The sequence below is a fragment of the Phaseolus vulgaris genome, chromosome 2 (genome assembly GCF_051622355.1).
Source record: "Phaseolus vulgaris cultivar YP4 chromosome 2, ASM5162235v1, whole genome shotgun sequence".
Lineage (NCBI taxonomy): Eukaryota > Viridiplantae > Streptophyta > Magnoliopsida > Fabales > Fabaceae > Phaseolus > Phaseolus vulgaris.
In genome coordinates this window covers 444,435-464,732 of record NC_143499.1, presented here as the reverse complement: position 1 = coordinate 464,732, position 20,298 = coordinate 444,435, and the positions used below count along the sequence as shown (strand labels likewise).

General features: G+C 34.7%; 1 protein-coding gene across 2 annotated transcripts; it reads left to right on the top strand.

Moving 5' to 3' along the window:
- The first annotated feature begins 2,238 nt into the window (after nt 1-2,238).
- LON2 (lon protease 2) lies at nt 2,239-19,168 on the top strand. 2 transcript variants are annotated; one of them, XM_068611026.2, is made up of 17 exons: nt 2,239-2,826; nt 2,926-3,038; nt 3,123-3,231; nt 3,536-3,705; nt 4,338-4,429; nt 4,912-5,091; nt 5,175-5,258; nt 5,831-5,958; nt 6,135-6,336; nt 6,428-6,634; nt 7,604-7,734; nt 8,160-8,373; nt 9,117-9,419; nt 9,838-10,032; nt 11,299-11,544; nt 18,369-18,470; nt 18,708-19,168. In XM_068611026.2, exons 1-17 carry the CDS (start codon nt 2,720-2,722, stop codon nt 18,789-18,791), a joined length of 2,667 nt encoding a protein of 888 aa, XP_068467127.1. In that variant the 5' UTR covers nt 2,239-2,719; the 3' UTR covers nt 18,792-19,168. The 2 variants fall into 2 exon arrangements, with proteins under 2 accessions (XP_068467127.1, XP_068467128.1); XM_068611027.1 differs by having other exon boundaries at nt 2,453-2,826; nt 4,349-4,429.
- The last annotated feature ends 1,130 nt before the right edge of the window (nt 19,169-20,298 follow it).

Genomic DNA, 20,298 nt, shown 5'->3' with positions numbered 1-20,298 from the left:
TGCCAGTAACCAGGCCAAGATTGCTTGATCTTGACGATCATACTGGATGTATTTGAAATTCACAATTGGAGAAGTGTCTTCCTCGATAGAAATAAGACGTGGAGGAATGCATGACCCATCCAGAAAGTAAAGAAGATCTAAACTGCAAAGAGTGGCATTAACTTGCTGCCGCCAGACAAGGAAGTTTTCTGAAACCAGTTTTAGAGGAATTGGTGTATGAAAGATATGAGAGGGAAGGGCTTCGGGCTTGGCAGAAAAAGTTTCAGAATTGGGTTCAGTGGTAGATGATGAGGCCATTTTGTTGGCTCTGGATACCATAAAAGAGTAAAGAGGGAAAGTGAAAGGATTAGGAAGAAGAGAGAGAGATTGAGAGAACTTTAGTATATGATATTTAGCTTTACATGTAGAGCAGCCTGGATATTAATAGTACCCAGTGCAGTATGGAATACAAGTAAACAGTTAGGATTGTTATAAACAGTTATTACTGTTATACCTAATACGAGTTTCCTCCAAATAATTTTTAAATATATATATATATATAAAAGTAACGTTCTTTTTATCTTGTTTAATAAAATGAATTTCTTTAAAAAAATTAGACAAATAAAAGTAATTTTAAAAAAAAAAAAATTCTTAAATCTTTTCAAAGATGTTTAGTCACATAAATCACGCTTTTCTTAATGTTGGAAGGTAATGAGTGATTAATCCAAGAAGAAATCACAATATTGCATCTTTTTCACAGTTCATACAACGGGTCTTCACGATGCAAACAATCCATGAACTTCAGCAGCTTATTGTTGGATAAAAGAACACGTTACATGTTTCTAATCCAAAAATGATAGTTGTCTTGTTAAATTGAGGAGAGACAAACATAATTCTAGGATTCTTTCCGATGCAAATAATAAGGGTTTGTACGGATTTGCAGGATTAATATAATGATTTATAATAGAACATTTTTTCAATGTGTGATGTTTTAGAAAAATATATGAAGAAAACAACAAGAAAAGAAAAAAAGCAATCCACAACAAAAAAGAACAGAAGTAGCAGCAGAGACCAAACATGTCATTCAACCTATTCTGATATTATATTAAATATATTATTCCATTTTGAAAAAATAACAAACAATTTTTTTATATTAAGTACAATATAATCCATGAAACTTTTAGAATAGTGCATGAGAACTGAACAAAACTTTATTAGAAAAAACATATAAAACTCAGGTCACAAGATAATATAAAGAGTCATTCTATAGAAGACAAGCAGGAAGTGCTGAGTAATAGACGCTATCTATGAGAAAAATACATTAAACGGTCTAGTTATTAGACAATACCCATTAAATGATCTCGCTAGACAATAATCTAATACAATACAAATATATTAAAATACATTAAGATCTAAATATGTGTCCACTAAGAGTTACAACACTCCTTTTAAATTAGCTTTACTAATTTGACAACTTTTGTTTTTTTATATGTTATTGAATGTCATGATTTAGTGCGAAAACAAATGATTAAATTTTGATGTTTGGAAAATTCACAATTGAAATAATTTTTGTGTGTTCTAAAAATAAAATTTCACAATAGAATCTAGAAAAATAAATATAAATATAGATGATACATTCTAGAAAAGATTTTATGAGAAACAAAATCCAAATATATATTTAAGAGAATAAATTCTAGAAACAACGAAAATCTAGAAACATATTCCGTATATATTCCAGAAAATTGTTTCGGAAAGATTAATCTAGTAAAATTTTCAGAAACCCAAATTCACAAACGTATTCTGAAATATCAAATACAAAATACATTTTCACCTAAACCTTTCATTTTCAATTCACTTCCTGTAGTGTAGAGTGGAGGTTAAAATTTTAATGGATTAAGGAAGCAACAGCCCATAACAAATTATTGTTTTGTAGAGACAATTATTATATTCAAAATAACAAAGAATATTCTTGCAATCACAATTTGGAAGAAATGAATGACTCCGAAAAAATAAAAAGAACTTTGATGTGGTATATTTGATTGAATTACTTGAAATTTAACATGGATGGTTGTTACGTAGGTAATTGCTTCCTACATCATATTATATAAATGATATCCCAACGCAAAATTTAAAACTTAACATTTTACTTGATTTTATACTTTTGATTTTATTTTTATTTGTGAATATATAAATACGGAGGTGAGTTTTATACGTTCTGATAGGTTATTTTTGTATTTTATTTAAGTTTTTAGATGATCATATGAGTTTCAGATTTTTATATCTGAAATGGTGTTGGAAATTAAAATTCAAAACTCATTTATGTTTATTTACAAATCTTGACTTCATGATGGTAAGTTAGTAAGTTTCGACATATTAGTTTTGGATTTGTAAGAATTAGAAAATGGATATTGAGAAAAAATTTGAAATTATTAATGACGGACATTTCACGTCGTGAGTGTGTTTAGTGTCAGTTAAATTGATATGATGCAGGAGAATCACCCTCATATTATGTATGGTGTATGATTGCGATGGCGCCAGAATAGAGAATAGTAATTGAGTTTTGCAGAGAGTGATGATAAGCAGGTTGCAGTAGCAAGCAGTGAGTTAAGAATATAGGTCGAAAGCGCGTTGGGGTTTAATTGGATTTCATTGCACAGACCCACTAATTTCCACGTCATAGTTCAGTTAAGCTAAGACTAAACCAAACGGAACCACATATTCACTTCTCTCTCTTTCTCTCATGGCGGAATCGATTGAACTTCCGAGTCGGTTAGCAATCCTTCCATTCAGGAACAAAGTCCTTTTGCCTGGCGCCATCATTCGTATTTATTGCACTTCTCCCACAAGGTTCGTCAACCACAATCCCTTTCAATTCTTACAACACTGCTAAATTCAAAAACCACATGCACCTACGTCCCTCTTTCCTTAATGAATCAATGAATGCAGTGTGAAGTTGGTGGAGCAAGAACTTTGGCAGCGAGAAGACAAGGGCTTGATTGGCATCTTACCGGTACGTGATGCTGCTCAACTTAAGACAGCGGCTCCTGTTGTACCCCACGGTGATGAACTCATCTCTAATTTTGCCTTTTTTTAAGATAAAAAGTGGTTTCCAATATTGTTATTTTGTGTTCTCTTCCTTGTAGGGGTAGGTACTGATTCTCTAGACAAAAGCTCAAAAGTGCAAGGCGGTTCGCCAAATTCTCATGAGCTTGATGCGAATAGTCAGCATGATGTTGTTCATTGGCATAAGAGGTATGGCTCGGGGAACATCTTTTGTGTCACATTAAGAATCAATCACATAACATAATTCATCAGGCCATCTGCAGGAAGTTTTCTCACCCACCAAAATATTTTCTTCTAATGAACTTTGATTTAGTTTGCTGTTTCTTTTCTGCTAAATTGACTGTCCCTCTTTCGGATTTCTACATTCATCTTTTCGCATCACACCTTCCTCAATTTTGTTATGCTGCGAAGTGGATAAGTTATCTCGTGGCTTTTTTTTGAAAAAAAAAAAATGATCAGATGGAGGTGGGTTTTAATTGACATTCAATTCCAGGGGGGTAGCTGCTCGAGCACTACACTTATCTAGGGGAGTGGAGAAACCAAGTGGAAGAGTCACATATATTGTTGTTCTTGAAGGTCTATGCAGGTTTAGTGTCCAGGAACTAAGCATGAGAGGAACATACCATACTGCAAGGATCTCATCCCTAGAGATGACCAGGACTGGTAACTCAATCATGTTTTCCTTAACGTGATTTTTTATTTAGGAAATTCATATCTTTATTTTGTGTACGTTACTTTCACACTTCATTCTGTTTTTTTCGGAAAACAATTATAATAATGATAATAATTATCACAATTATAATTAAACAACGGATACATTTAGTAATATGTTCCACTAGTGAAAAATTACGTTATCACTTGGGATCAATTTCTTCATCTTACTAGATGTAAATATTCTGAGCAACTTTTTCTATCTGCTTGCTATGAATTCATAGATCATTAACGCTGTCAATTATTAGCATACTAGCTCAAATCCGTTATTCTATATGAGAAGCTAACAAGTGTTCATTGCAATCTGAGAAAAGTTTAATGTATTTGACACAACAATCTGCTTATTTAAAGATGTTAAAGATAAGATTTTATGACAGTAATATTCAATGTTTCAATAACATACCTTCCAATGATCAATCACTACTATTTTATAAACAATGAGAGGTGGGGCCACATGATTTTAAACGTCTTCAAGTAGTTTTATTCTTTTGATCTCCTTATTTTCATTTCAACATTCTTTATCATTTCAGAAACTTAGTTCTTATCTTTGAAGATGCTGAGTTACTTCTATTTTTCTAATCTAGAGATGGAACAGGTGGAGCAAGACCCGGATTTTATAATGTTATCTCGGCAATTTAAAGCAACAGCCACAGAGCTTATTTCTGTTCTGGAGCAGGTAAAAGCTTGTGACAATATAACATTAAAACGTCTTCAACTAACATAATAACATAGATGTGGAAGGGAATTATTGTGCTAATAAATTGGCCTCCCTTGGCATTGCTAATAAGTTAGATTTTAGCTGGTATAGTATATGCATTCATGCATTACTCTTGACTTTTTCATAATAGGTTTCAACTCCCAATGTTTCGCTTAAAATAATTTTTTTAGATGGAAATGTTGTTTGAGCATTGATCTATTAAATCCCCTGGCATGCTGGAGTAGATGGTTGAAGAATATCATTTGATCGCATGATTGCACAAAGTATTCTTCAATATATGAAATGTTGCCTATGGACATTTGCCTTCATAGTCTAATTGGTTAGTGTGAATGAACTATCATGTTACAGTTATATATTCTTATTATTAATGATATCATGGACATGTAACAATTTCCTTGTTGTATGAGCATTAGTAGCTTATTTTTTATTCTTGTATACAGAAACAAAAAACTGGTGGGAGGACAAAAGTTCTTTTGGAAACAGTTCCAGTGCACAAGTTGGCTGATATATTTGTTGCTAGCTTTGAGATAAGTTTTGAAGAACAGCTATCAATGTTGGATTCTGTTGACCCTAAAGTCAGGCTTTCAAAAGCGACAGAATTGGTTGATAGGCACTTACAGGTAAGTATTAGTGTTACTGATGCATCCTTCTGTTTTGATTTCCTATTATTTATCTTTGATTCCACTACTGTCCACGAATGCAGTCAATACGTGTAGCAGAGAAAATTACACAAAAGGTTGAAGGACAATTGTCAAAATCTCAAAAGGAATTTCTCCTTCGACAGCAGGTTAGGTTTAATTTTCAATTCAAAAGTTTGTTATTAGAATAACACCTCCTCACATGAGGACTGAATATATTGTGGGTGAGTCTAGATAAATATCATCATGGAAAGTGGGTTTTAATGAAGTCTATCTCAACCTCATAAGACCAACTTGTAAGGTGAGGTTTGCACTTACTTATATAGTATAATTTGACTATATCTTTAGTCAATGTGTGATATCTCATAAGAACTTTGATGTAAGTTTGGTTGAAATAAGCAGTGTGTCTTTGTGGCAAATGGTTATTTATTGCTGTACCTTCTGAATTTTCATGGTCTAAGGATTTACAGGACAGAATCAAAACTTTGTTGGCTTTTAAGGGTGGAAAAATACATATTAAAGAGCGTTTTTAGTTTTGATTATAGAAGCAGCGTGTAATTGGTGAAATATTACTATTATGCCAAGAATTTGATAAGGTTTGGACTCTTAGAAAGTTCAACTGCAGAGGAACATTTTACTTCTGTTTCTATGTATTGTCTTGTATGGCTATTTATCTAATAGGAGTTTTTTTGTATTCCTTTCTATGTATAATATATGTTAGATGAGGGCTATAAAAGAGGAGCTCGGTGATGATGATGATGATGAAGATGACCTTGCTGCCCTGGAAAGAAAGATGCAAAGTGCAGGAATGCCACAGAATGTATGGAAGCATGTTCAGAGAGAGTTAAGGTGCTTTTTTGTCAACATAGCCATATACATGCCAATGACTGGTCTTTCAGACTGGTCTTTCAGAGGGAATTTCTTGCCATAAATTTCAATAAAAATGAAATTTGTATATTATCAAAATACAAGCCACTTTACTAATTAGTGGAGGCAATCAATTAATTTTACTCTAATTCTCCCAGGAGACTTAAAAAAATGCAGCCTCAGCAGCCTGGGTATAACAGTTCACGGGCTTATCTGGATCTTCTTGCTGATTTGCCATGGCAGAAGACCAGCAAAGAGCTTGAACTGGACTTAAAAGCTGCACAGGAGCGGCTGGACAATGATCACTATGGTTTAGTGAAGGTCAAGCAACGGATAATTGAATACTTGGCTGTTCGCAAGGTTTTCAAATCCCTGTTATTGTGCCTCCCAGTAAATATATGGTAGTCTGCATCTTAATGTGTATCTGATATTAAATGTATGTGCATTGCAGCTTAAGCCAGATGCAAGGGGTCCAATATTGTGCTTTGTTGGACCACCGGGTGTTGGGAAGACATCATTGGCATCTTCTATTGCTGCTGCTCTGGACAGAAAATTTGTACGCATATCCCTTGGTGGAGTCAAGGATGAGGCTGATATTAGAGGACACAGGAGAACATACATCGGAAGCATGCCTGGGAGGCTTATAGATGGACTGAAGGTTCAGAATCCAACTTAGATATTGAAAACTACCTGATTCTTACAAAATTTGCAAATAATTGTAGGCTTTATTATACATGGACTGCTAGCTCTTTCTTCTTATATGTTATTATTTTCCATTTGATAGTCCTAGTCAATAGACTAGAGCTGAGTGAATAGGAAGCAGAGAGACAAACTCTAGATTCAGAGTGTTTGTGCATTACAGTGATAAGGAGAATGCTGATTGATTTACAATACAAATTCTAAATTCTAGGTTCTAAATAATTGTGCAGTACACAAAGAAGGAAGTGTCCCTGAGTGAAAGCAGGAGGTGCTATGATAGGACGAGGGTATTATGTGGTGCCCAAGTTCCACATCGAGTAGTATGGGATGCTTGGTGGAGTATTTAACTGTTTGACTCAACTCCCTTAATGGCTATCTTTTTTAGGGTGGGTTCTCCGAATGCTTGGGTACTTATCATACTCTAATAAGGAAAGGCCTGCAGAGTGGAGATTTCAAAAGGATAGAAGAAAATTGTCTTCAGATGGATAGAAAAATGTTCAAAAGGATAGGAAAAACATAGCTTCAGATGGATAACAAAATGTTCAAAAGGATAGGAGAAACTTAGCTTCAGATGGATAGTAAAATGTTCAAAAGGATTTTAAGAATTAGTTTTGTTACGCGTGCTAACATAAAAGTTTGCTAATTCTAGTTATCATATACTATGGATGGAAAATAAAAATGAAGATACAGATGGTGGAGAATTCATCTCATGCCTTAATATATATATTATTTGGTAAATAGTAAGTATTGTAAAAGAACAGGTAGGCTTTATCTTTTCTTTTCTATACACACGGTAACACATGCTTGAAGTTTACAAGGTCATGCAATAAGATTGGACTAGACAAATAAAATCTCATGATACATGTTTGTTCTGCTTTTCTTTGGGATCTGATTTAGATTGAAAGTTGCTTTTGTATTTGACCTATAGAGAGTAGCAGTTTGCAATCCTGTCATGTTGCTTGATGAAATTGACAAGACAGGGTCTGATGTTCGCGGAGATCCAGCTTCTGCATTGCTAGAGGTTCTTGATCCAGAACAAAACAAAACATTCAATGATCAGTATCCTGTACTCTTCATAATGACTTTTCCTTATCTTGGTTTATAAATTTTGATATTTTATGTTGGTGTATTTTTAAGATGCAGAATCATTTCAGTGTTTTCTTCTTCTTCACATATGATACGAGAATAGTATCTATTTTCTGAAGTAACAGAAGGTATTTTGCATTTTTACTAGCAAGCTGACAGTCCAAAATGTCAGTCACTCAATCTCGTACATTGCACATACAAGTATTTTCGTTAGATTATTTTGAACGATGAATTGGTGCTAATATCAGTAAACAGTTTTTGTAAGGAAATCATGTTAATATTCTTTATACCTGGTATATCCTTCATTTCACCGGAACTAGTTCATTTTTGTTGTTACTGCTTTATTTTCTTCTATTCCAATAAATAAATAATCCAAAGTTGTTCCTTAAGTTGGCTAGTTATTTGAATGTTCCATTTGATCTATCCAAGGTCATTTTTGTGGCTACAGCAAATAGAGCACATCCTATTCCTCCACCTCTGCTTGACAGGATGGAGGTCATTGAGCTTCCTGGATATACACCTGAGGAAAAGCTCAAAATAGCCATGAAGCATTTGATTCCAAGAGTTTTGGATCAGCATGGTTTGAGTTCTGAGTTTCTTCAGATTCCAGAGGTACTGAAGTTTTTTCTTGAGCAGTGAAAAGTTTGTTTTCATTCTGTTGAAGTGAAAGTAGTTTGGGTGACATTAGATTTAGAGATATAGATGTAGTTTTCTGATCTGTTATTCTCAAGAGAAATATCACTGAAATAAGTGATATAGAGAGAATTTATGAGGGGTTACAAACCCTAAGCTCTAACTATCTCTAAGTTAGAGAGTGCTACAGAATGAAAAGAGCCTACCAACTACAGCTTAACAGAGAGTAAACCTAAAAGAAAAGGGAAAAATAATACAGAGTAAAAGTAGACTCTAGTACATCTTCTTTATTAAACCAAAAGCCTTTAAAAAAACAAACAATATTCTTTGTCCAATCTTTCAATGAAGGGAAATTGGAAATACATAACATATTAATTTACCTGAAATGTGTCCAGAAATTCTATGTGTTAGCTATCCATTCTGGCATCTCTCTTTTCCCAGTTTGCGTAGTATTTTTTTTATTTTTATCAAACTCATGTTAGGGATCACAGTGAAACCTGACATAATGCTTTCTATGTTTTCCACCTTCATAAAAACTTTGTTTGGTGTGCATTAAAAGTCCTTTCTTAGTAATCCTTAGTGTTGCTTGCTATTCTACTAATAAAACTATAGAAAAGATGTAAAGCATACTGTATAGTCACATCGAAATAACCTGTACTGATTGTTATTTTTAGAAAGAATATTTGTGGTGTTGATTCCTGAGTAGAATATTTTTGACGCAGGGAATGGTGGAACTTGTTATTCAGAGATATACTAGGGAAGCTGGTGTACGCAATTTGGAAAGGAGTCTTGCTTCCCTGGCTCGTGCTGCTGCAGTAAGAGTAGCAGAGCAAGACCACGTAGTTCCATTAAGCAAAGGGGTTGAGGGACTTTCTACCCCACTTCTGGAAAGTAAACTTGCTGATGCTGCTGAGGTTGAACTGGAAGTGATACCCATGGGTGTCAACAATCGTGACATTTCAAACACATTCAGGATCATCTCTCCATTGGTTGTTGATGAAGCTATGCTTGAAAAAGTTCTAGGGGTAACTGCTTGGCAAATTTGTGTGTTTGCATTTGAAGTTTCAAATATTATCCCTCCCCTCAAAAGGAAAACAAATATGGGATTAAACTATATAGAAATATTTGTCTGTCCCTCAGCAACTGGAATCTAATGCTCTCATAGCTTGCCGTATAATTCTGTATTGTATCTCAGGAAATAGTGTTTCAAGTGCAAACAAGTCTGTATGTGTAGTATATAATATAGTCCCTTGGCCCCTGTGAATGCAGTGAGCAATATGTTAAAGTTCACTCAAGTTATAAGCTCAAATATAATACATGAATGAGTACCTTGTGTATGAATTCATCTTGACAGTGATTTTATATAAACAAATCTTCAATGGAATTTAATTTGACAATCTGGTTAAACGAGAGAAGTGCCTTATTTGTTGTTGTCAACTACAGCCTCCAAAGTTTGATGGAAGGGAAGCAGCAGACCGTGTAGCTACCCCTGGGGCTTCTGTTGGGCTGGTTTGGACTACTTTTGGTGGGGAAGTTCAGTTTGTGGAGGCTACAACAATGGTCGGCAAGGGTGAATTGCATCTTACTGGACAACTGGGTGATGTGATCAAAGAATCAGCTCAGATAGCACTAACATGGGTAACCGACCAGATCTACTTTAGCTTTAACCCACTTTTATCTTGATTTATTGATTGAATTGTTTTCCTTTATGTTCCCTTCAAATATATTTCCTGTTACTTGTAATAAACTAATAGTCACATGCATGTGCCTAAGTGCATTTTTGCCATTATCCTGCTTTCCTTATTGTTAAGTTTTGGTATGTTATTGTTGTTCCTTCCATTGCTAAACACTAATGTAATGACTGACACTACTAAGATTTTCAAAAAGGAAAGGAAGGAATACCAAGAAAATATAAGACATCCTCTCCTTGAATGGAGCATGTAACTAAATCTTACCCATCCATAATCAAAAAATTTTATGTCTGCCAAATAAATTTAAATAAAAATATAAAATAATAGATCTTGGTTACGTAGATTATCAGTTAGGATTGGTTTCATATGCCCTTATCATCTATCTCGTGGCAATGGCTTCTGTATTTCTTATTATATTATGATGATTTGTTTTCCTATTTAATTAGGACGGTGATATAGTATTAGAATATATAAAGGTCAGTACTTATGTCTTCTGTATTCTGTAACACATACAACAAATCTTACGCATTAAGTTAATATCAATTTCAAAGATTTTAGCCTTGATTTTCTCCTTTCTCTATACCTAAAAAGCCTTACAATTTCAAAATGTGCTAAACACCACATATGACTTTCAAAACTATAAATTTCATGTCATATAAACATGTCTTAGAACAGAAATATCCCTCAACCAATCTTTTTGCTGTAACCTAATAGTAGAATGAATAACAAATCCAAGATTCACCACTGACACCAAAATTTTGTTCCAGATGCAAATCAAATAAATATTACTACAACAACAACAATCAAAATATCCCTATCCCACAAGGTGAATAGATATTATAAACCCAAGTCAAATTAAATTAGTTTGCATGCTCCTTGTTTGTTAAGGTAGTAGTATCTCTACATTATTTTTACTGGTTTATTGATGTAAGGGCTAAGGATTTTTTAAATCTATAGGGCATCATGTGTTTTAAATTGTCTAAGTATTGCTTCAACTGCACCTTTTGTTTCATTTGCGAGCAGCAAGGTGGTTTAGGTTGCAAAAAATAATTATTAGGATAAATTCAGTCTGCATGAAATGAGTTCTACTATTCAGTGGGTAGCTCAAGTTTGAATGCATTTAGCAATTGCCATCTCACTATTACATATGCATGGCAGTTGCTGCCTGTATCATTTCAAGACTCATTTCATTGACTGACTGATTGGTTTATAGGTAAGGGCAAGAGCAGCTGAACTTAGGCTAGCTGCTGCAGAGGGTATTAGTCTGTTGGAAGGCCGAGATATACACATACATTTTCCTGCAGGTGCTGTACCAAAAGATGGGCCTTCAGCTGGAGTGACTTTGGTAACAGCATTGGTATCACTTTTCAGTCAGAAAAGAGTGAGATCAGATACTGCTATGACTGGGGAGATGACGTTGAGAGGTCTTGTACTACCTGTTGGTGGTATCAAGGATAAGGTAAATTTCTTATGTTTTGTGACTAGTGTAAACTTTATATTAGATGCCAATGATTCAATATCAATGATAATGACACAAGGATAATTGTGAATGTATGATTTATTCTAATTTATGAGCACAGCTACAAAATCATTAGTAGAGCTCTTCCTTGTGGAATTGGATTAAGCTAGCTTAAATATATCCCATTGTTATTAGATAGATTAAATTAATTAGCAAGTTCATGAGTTATTTAGGAAATTTTAAATTGGTATTTTTACCTGTTTAGTAAGCTAAGCAATTTTTGTGGTCTGAACTGTATATCTTAAATACTAATGAGAATATGGATCAACCTGTTTGGAAGTTAGCTAGTAATGGTGCTTTGACTTTTAAGGAAGCACATTTGTACGTTAAAGAAAACCCACCTGATGGTGCATGGTATAAACCTCTTTGATCTTCATGTATTCCCACTTCTCGATCCTTCTTGGTATGGTGTTTACCCCATAATTGTCTTCCCGTTAATGAGAACCTATGGCGGCAAGGGTGTATTGTGAACTCAAACTGTAGTTTGTGTGCATGTGCCAAAGAAACCTCCAATCACTTATTTCTTAATTGTCGTTGCCACTATGCTCTAGAATTGGGTGCTAGAGATTTGTCCTTCTGCTCTACATATATCATCCGTTTTGTCTTTGATTTCTATTATACTTTTCAGAATCAGATGGTTGATGTTGTTGCTTCTACCTTTACCTATGTTATTTGTTACATCCAAAGGATGTGTAATGGTCCTTGGTTTGTATTAAAGGAAAAGAAAGAATAGGGTAAATCCCTTGTGTATATTGAACACATAGGGTTATGTTTATATAGGAAAAAGAAACATATGGGCTAAGCCCATTACATAAATATGAGATATCTAACAATATCTATAATATCTCATAATATCAAATAATATCTAATTATATCTAATAATATCTAACACTCCCCCTCAAGCTGGTGCATATAGATCATATGTACCCAGCTTGTTACAAATGTAATCAATCCTAGGTCCTCGTAAGGGTTTAGTAAAAATATCTGCTAATTGATTATTTGAATTAACAAACTCAGTCTTGATATCTCCTGATATAATCTTTTCTCGAATGAAATGACAATCAATCTCAATATGTTTTGTCCTTTCATGAAAAACTGGATTTGAGCTAATATGAAGAGCAGCCTGATTATCACATATCAGTGTCATTTGACTAACCTCTCCAAATTGCAATTCTTTAAGTAACTGTTTAAGCCCAAATAAGCTCACAAGTAGCCGAGGCCATAGCTCTATATTCTGCTTCTGCACTAGATCTTGCCACAACACTTTGTTTCTTGCTCTTCCAAGAGATCAAGTTATCACCAATGGAGACACAATAACCAGAAGTTGACCTTCTATCAGATGGAGATCCTGCCCAATCAGCATCTGAATAACAAACGACTTTAGTATGGTTATTATGACCATATAACAAACCTTTTCCAGGAGAGCCTTTAATGTACTTCACTATACGAATGACTGCATTCCAATGATCTTCACATGGAGAATTAAGAAATTGACTCACCACACTGACTGCAAAGGAAATATCAGGACGAGTAACAGTGAGATAGTTCAATCTTCCAACTAATCTCCTGTACTTCTCAGGATCTGAAAGAGGCTCCCCCTGATTGGGTAGAAGCTTGACGTTGGGATCCATGGGAGTATCAACAGATTTCGAATTCATCAACCCAATTTCCTCCAAAATATCTAATGCGTATTTTCTTTGAGAGATAACAATACCAGTATTGGATTGTGCTACCTCAATCCCCAAGAAATATCTGAGTTTGCCAAGATCTTTGGTCTGAAAGTGTTGACAAAGGTGTTGTTTTACTTGTGAGATGCCATGGTGATCACTGCCTGTAAGAACAATGTCATCAACATATACTACAAGATAGATACACCCAGCACTCGAGTGACGATAAAAAACTGAATGATCGCCTTCACTGCGAGTCATACCAAATTGTTGAACAACATTGCTAAATTTTCCAAACCAAGCCCTAGGAGACTGCTTGAGGCCATATAAGGATTTGCGAAGACGACATACCAATCCAGAAGACTCCCCCTGAGCAACAAAACCGGGAGGTTGCTCCATATAAATTTCTTCCTGCAAATCCCCATTAAGAAAAGCATTTTTAACATCCAGTTGATAAAGAGGCCATTGTTGAAGAGCAGCCATAGCTATGAATAAGCGAACAAAGGCCATCTTTGCTACTGGAGAAAAAGTATCACCATAGTCTAAACCAAAAATTTGGGTATAACCCTTAGCCACAAGACGAGCTTTGAGACGATCAATAGTACCATCAGGACCAACTTTGATAGCAAAAATCCACCTGCAACCAACAACAGATTTCCTAGATGGTAAAGGAACAAGTTCCCAAGTTCCATTATTCTGAAGCGCATTCATTTCATCAAGCATGGCCTGACGCCAACCAGGATGGGCTAAGGCATCACCTACAGATTTTGGAATGGATACAGAAGAAATAGACGAAAGGCAGGTATAAAAGGGTTGAGATAGTCTATGGTAACTCAAAGCAGTATAATGTGGAGAGGGATTACGAGTAGAACGTATACCTTTACGGATAGCAATAGGAAGATCAGGTTCAACAGTCGGAGGTTCAACTATAGGAGCCGGAGGGGGATGAGGTGTTGGCACCAGAATAGAGTCTGCTGATGGACGATGAGACGGTTGACGACGACTATACACCTGAAGAGTTGGCGGCGGTGGTGAATTGTTAGGTGCACTAGGCACAACAAGAGGAATATTAACTTGATTAGATGAAGAAATTGAAGGAGAAGGACAAGACTTAAAGTAAAGGGAAGATTCACTGAAGGTGACATCTGCTGAAATAAAATAACGGTTTAAAGACGGTGAGAAACATTTATATCCTTTTTGTGATCTAGTGAACCCTAAAAAGACACATTTGTGTGACTTAGGAGATAATTTATCAAGACCAGGACTAAAATTATGAACAAAACATGTGGACCCAAAAACTTTGGGAGGTAAAGAGTGGAGAGGGTCATGTGGAAATAAAATAGAATGAGGAATTTTGTTATCTAAAACTGAAGATGGCATGCGATTAATGAGATAACATGCACTAAGAACAGCATCACCCCAAAAACGCTGAGGAACATCACCATGGATTAAAATAGTACGAGTTGTTTCAACAAGATGTCTATTCTTGCGCTCAGCTACCCCATTTTGTTGAGGTGTATAAGCACATGGAGTTTGATGAAGAATACCATGAGAAGCCATAAAATTTTTAAAAGAATGAGAAAGATACTCACGTCCATTATCACTGCGCAAAATTCGGATGGAAATTCCAAATTGATTTTTAATTTCATTGTAAAATATTTGAAATATAGAAAACAACTCTGAACGGTTTTTCATTAAAAATACCCAAGTACATCTTGAATAATCATCAATAAAAGTAACAAAATACTGAAATCCTAAATTAGACTTAATACGACTTGGTCCCCAAATGTCAGAGTGAACTAAGGCAAAAGGAGATGAAGCACGTTGTGAGACACTACGAGGAAAAGAACTACGAATGTGTTTCCCTAACTGACACGACTCACACGATAAAGTAGACACATTAGACAAACTTGGAACAAGCTGTTGCATCTTGGCAAGACTAGGATGACCCAACCGAGCATGAATGAGAGATGGAGAATCCATAATTGCGCCAACATGTGCAGAGATCTGTAGTTGATAAAGTCCATGAGACTCACATCCGGTGCCAATCATCCGTCCCGAACTCCGGTCCTGTAAAGTAACAGAATCTTTGGTAAAAGAAATAACACAGTCAAGGGAACGAGTGAGACGACTAATGGATAATAAGTTAAATGGAGACCCAGGGACATAAAGAACATTATCAATAGATAAAGATGAAAAAAGATTAATAGTACCAACACCATGTGATGGTACCCTATATCCATTGGCCATGGTAACTGAAGGTAAATAACCCGTAGTAGATAGGGAAGAGAAAAAAGATTTATTACCAGTAATGTGTGGCACCTGAATCTAGAACCCAAGGGCCATGGGAAGTGGAGTGAGTGAGGCCAACAAAAGATGTACCTGAATGTGCAACAGAAGCCGTGGAACTAGGGTTCTGACGATCCTCATACCATTTAAGAAATTCATTGAAAATAGCAGGCTGGCTTGGGGTATCAATTGAAGTATGGTCCATGGTAGAAGGTTGCACAGGGGCAATTTGAGCAACCGCAACAGATCTAGGAGGACGACCATGTAAGGCATAACATCTGTCAATTTTGTGGCCAAGTTTGCCACAATGGTCACACTTGTGACGCCCTTTGCCCGGCTTGTGAGGGCGAGTACGATCATTATGCTGAGATACTAAAGCAGAAGAGTCATCAACATGAGACGTTATATCAGCGGTGTGTTTACCTGGCACGCGCAAAAGGGTAGAACAAGTGGAAGTAAAATTGGGCACAATAGGAGATCCCAAAATTTGATCACGAACGTGAGAATAATCATCAGGAAGACCATGTAAACCCAATAACATGAAGAACTTGGATCTTTGTTCTAGTTCTTGAGAAGGAGTAGAGGCAGGAGGTAATAACTCATTAAAATCATGAAGAAGAGCATGAAGTTTACCTATATATTCTGCCATTGTACCATCAAGACGTTTGGGAGCAACAATTGTGAGAAGATTTTGACACACACCATAAAGACGTTGAGTATCATTGGTGTATAATAATTTTGCTTGTTCCCAAACTTCTGAACATGTTTCATAGGTACGAAAAATTTGTTTTAAAGATGAGTGAATGGTCGATTTGATAACAATGCATAATTGAGCATCAATTTTTGACCAACGAACAACCTCATTTTCAGCAAGAGTAGGATGAGTAAGATGATCAACATAACCTTGACTCTTAAGCCATAATTTAATATCTGATGCCCAAGTGTCATAATTGGTTCCATCCAATTTGTCAATGGAAAGATGAACATTGACGTAATTAGTATAAATAGATGAATCCGGCATAATGACTGAAGAAGAAGCCATAGTGGCAGCGGAAGCGGAAGAAGCCATAAAAGATAAGGACAAATCCAGTCACCGGTTAATTGGCGGGAGCAACACAGATGAAGGCTCCGACAGCGATTCCGGCGAGATTCCGGCGGCGTCTCCGGCGAAGGTCCGGCGAAGTTTCGGTGAAGGTCCGGTGAAGGTCCGGCGAAGGTCCGGTGAAGGTCCGGCGAAGGTCCGGCGAAGATCCGGCGAGACAGTGGGGGTGGTGGCTGGAAAATTCCAGTGAATAGTGGATTCACCAATAAAAATTGAACCCTAACCCCTAAACTCTAACCTTATGCTCTGATACCATATTAAAGGAAAAGAAAGAATAGGGTAAATTCCTTGTGTATATTGAACACATAGGGTTATGTTTATATAGGAAAAAGAAACATATGGGCTAAGCCCATTACATAAATATGAGATATCTAACAATATCTATAATATCTCATAATATCTAATTATATCTAATAATATCTAACAGTTTGATAATAGGATGTTACACATTAGTCAAGTAATTACAATAAGAAAAGAACTGGCAGAAGCCATAGAACCAATAAGAAAAGAACTGGCAGAAGCCACGAAAAGAAAACTGATCAACTAGCTCTGGATACCAATGTTATGTTAAAACTAAAAATTGTATTTCTTTACTAAAAAGTGAAGCTCTTTATAAAGCCCATACATATATGGGTAGAGGAGCACAGAAAAGGAAAGACAATGGTAGCAATTGTGAAAATAGAAAACAGAGGGAATAACCTCTCCAACACACACACATATATAAGCTAAGCTTGTGGGGAGGACCCAAGTGTGGTTCCCCCAAAACCCATTTGGAGTTTTAACTAAAACTAAGTCTCGGACTAGAATTAGTTCCATAATTGTTTAAAATAGCTGAAGCTTGTGTAGATTTTTCAGGATCCCACCAAGGAGTCAAACGCTCTAACTCCAATTGTTACCAAAAAAAACCAATTAAGTCTTTTTACTCTTCAACTTTTGAAAACTCTTAGAACCGGTTTTTTCCAGCAGACTATGAAGTTGGACTGAACATATTCAAATTTTTAAGTATGGAGACCTATTTGAAAATTCTCAAAAGTTTAAAGATAAATTTATTAGGTTAAGTTAATCAGAAAGTCTATAACACTAATTAAGAATTTTCAAATTGGTCCTATGCTTTATAGTGTGTTTGGTTCCATATCTGTCTAGTACCAATATCACGTGCAATGCAGAAGTTACTATTTATTGCTTCTGAATTTCTTGCCAAATACACATATCTTGGGCTAGGAAACATGAAGCCAAACTTTCGTTTATAAGTTCAGGGAGCCAATAACAAATTTTCAAAGCATAAGGACTCAATATTCACAATTTTCTTAATAGTTCAATCAGCTTCTAATTAATTTTAACTTATCCTTTACTTGTTTGAGTTCAACAGAAATTTCTCTGGAGGAAAAAGTTAATAAATTTGTATGTCTAGGCCTTGTTTGGGATAGACAAATGAATGACTTTCGTACTTAAGGAACTACAACAATTTTAAAGATGAATAATGCCCACAAGATGAACATCGAGGGAAGGTTTTAAACTTTTAATGCAAACAAAAAAGAATTGGAAATTTATGAACTTTGATTGTCACTTTGAATCGTATTACACTGCAAAAGGTCATGCTACTGAGCAGTTATTTTTACTGGCTTGACCATTGATCAAACAATCCGTATAAACATCCAAGGCCTAAAAACATGTGGCATAATCTGATTCATGTGTATCTTTCGCAGATATTAGCTGCACATCGATATGGTATTAAGAGAGTCATTCTGCCTGAAAGGAACCTGAAGGACTTGGTTGAAGTACCCTCATCAGTACTGGCTAATTTGGAGGTAGCTTTGTTTCCTTCTATTCCAGCTTGTTTGCAGAATTTTCTAGGAGTTTTGTTTCCAGCACAGTTTTTTCTAAGACTTATATTCAGCCTCAAAATATTATCAATGTTTTACTTGTCCAGTCTTATTACATAGAGTACATTTTAAAGACACCATGGCCTGCGTATTTTTATGCTCCACATTGTCTGTATATCACTGAATGAAACACAAAGTTTCCTTTTTTATTATCCTAAACAGATATTGCCTGCAAAACGTATGGAAGAGGTGCTAGAGCATGCTTTGGACGGTGGGTGCCCTTGGAGACAAGGCTCAAAGTTGTAACATCATCCTTGACTTGCACCTTATGTGGCAACCACTGGTGGCTTATGTATTCATTTAACGTCTGACCCCATCCTGATATATATTGTTGCAACATTGGAGGGTGAACACTTATCTGTTCAACTGCTGGTTATTAGCACGACACAAGAAATTCACAATTATTGAAGGGAGTTGAAATCTGCGTGTATTCTTGAGACTCCACTCTCCACAATCCTCAGTAAGTAATTTTTTTGCTTTGGAACAGCTGTACTTGTTCAAGCTCAGCAAATGTGTTTCTCATTCTCCCCCTTTAGCACTCATGTCACTATAATCCTATTGTGCATAAACCATTATACATCTGTTTATATCAATCAGTCAATGGAGAAGCTTTTCTGTCTTCATATTTTTTCCGTGTCCTTGAATGGGTAAAATTGGATGACATTTTTTTCTATTTTTTTATTTCTTTTTCTTTTCTTATTGATCTCTTTCCAAATTTGTCCTTGCCCTAAAACAGGAGTTACAGAGTGAACCTTTAGAATTTGGTTTTTGGTTCACCGGTCACCATTCTTTCACCTGTTACTTTCACCTATATATTTGGAAATAATATATATATTTTTTAATTCTATTTAAAGTTATATATCAATCATTGTAGGAAATAATATATATATATTTTAATTCTATTTAAAGTTATATATCAATCATTGTAGATAATTGCCTAAAATGTAATAATGTTACAAAAGCAGTGAAGGCAAACAGTGGTGTCATGCCAAAGAGTAGGACCAGAGGGAAAAGTGAGAAATTGATATTATTTTTAAAAAATAGAGTATTGTTTAAATAAATTAAAAATAAAAATAAAAATATCTCTATTGAATAATTATTAAAAATATTTTAATTTAATGATACTAATATGCCATGAATAGATATTATTTTAACAATTTAGTGTTTTATTTTATTTTTAGTTTTAAAATTCTTAAATAAGTTTTCTTTTAATATGTATGTGTCTGTATTAGGCACAAAATATCAAAATTTATATAAAAAAATTTAAATCAAGTTAAAAATAATTTAAAATAATATGTAAAACTTAAATTTAATATAGTAATTATGAGTTAAAATAATTTTAATATAATTGTTAGTTAGAATTAATAATTAACATTATATTAATTGTAATATGATAATTTGATGTACTAATTAGTATATTAATTTTGGTTAAATTTAAATTATTTGCCATGGTTTGATTTTTTTACATTACTCTTAAATTTTGATTATCTTCTATATTTAATCAAGGAATACATATATTAAATACATTTCTTAGAATTTTAAACTAATATAAAATTTATGAAAGTTGTATGACCAAATTTGTACCATGATTGAAGTGCAGTATGCAATTGACTATGTAATGTTGGTATTATTATAATTTAAAATAATATCTGCTTTTTAATTAGTTATTCAATTGAAATACACCTTTTATTCTAACAATACTAAAACAAATAATACTGCATTATGAAAATGTGAATTAAAAATAATGAGATTA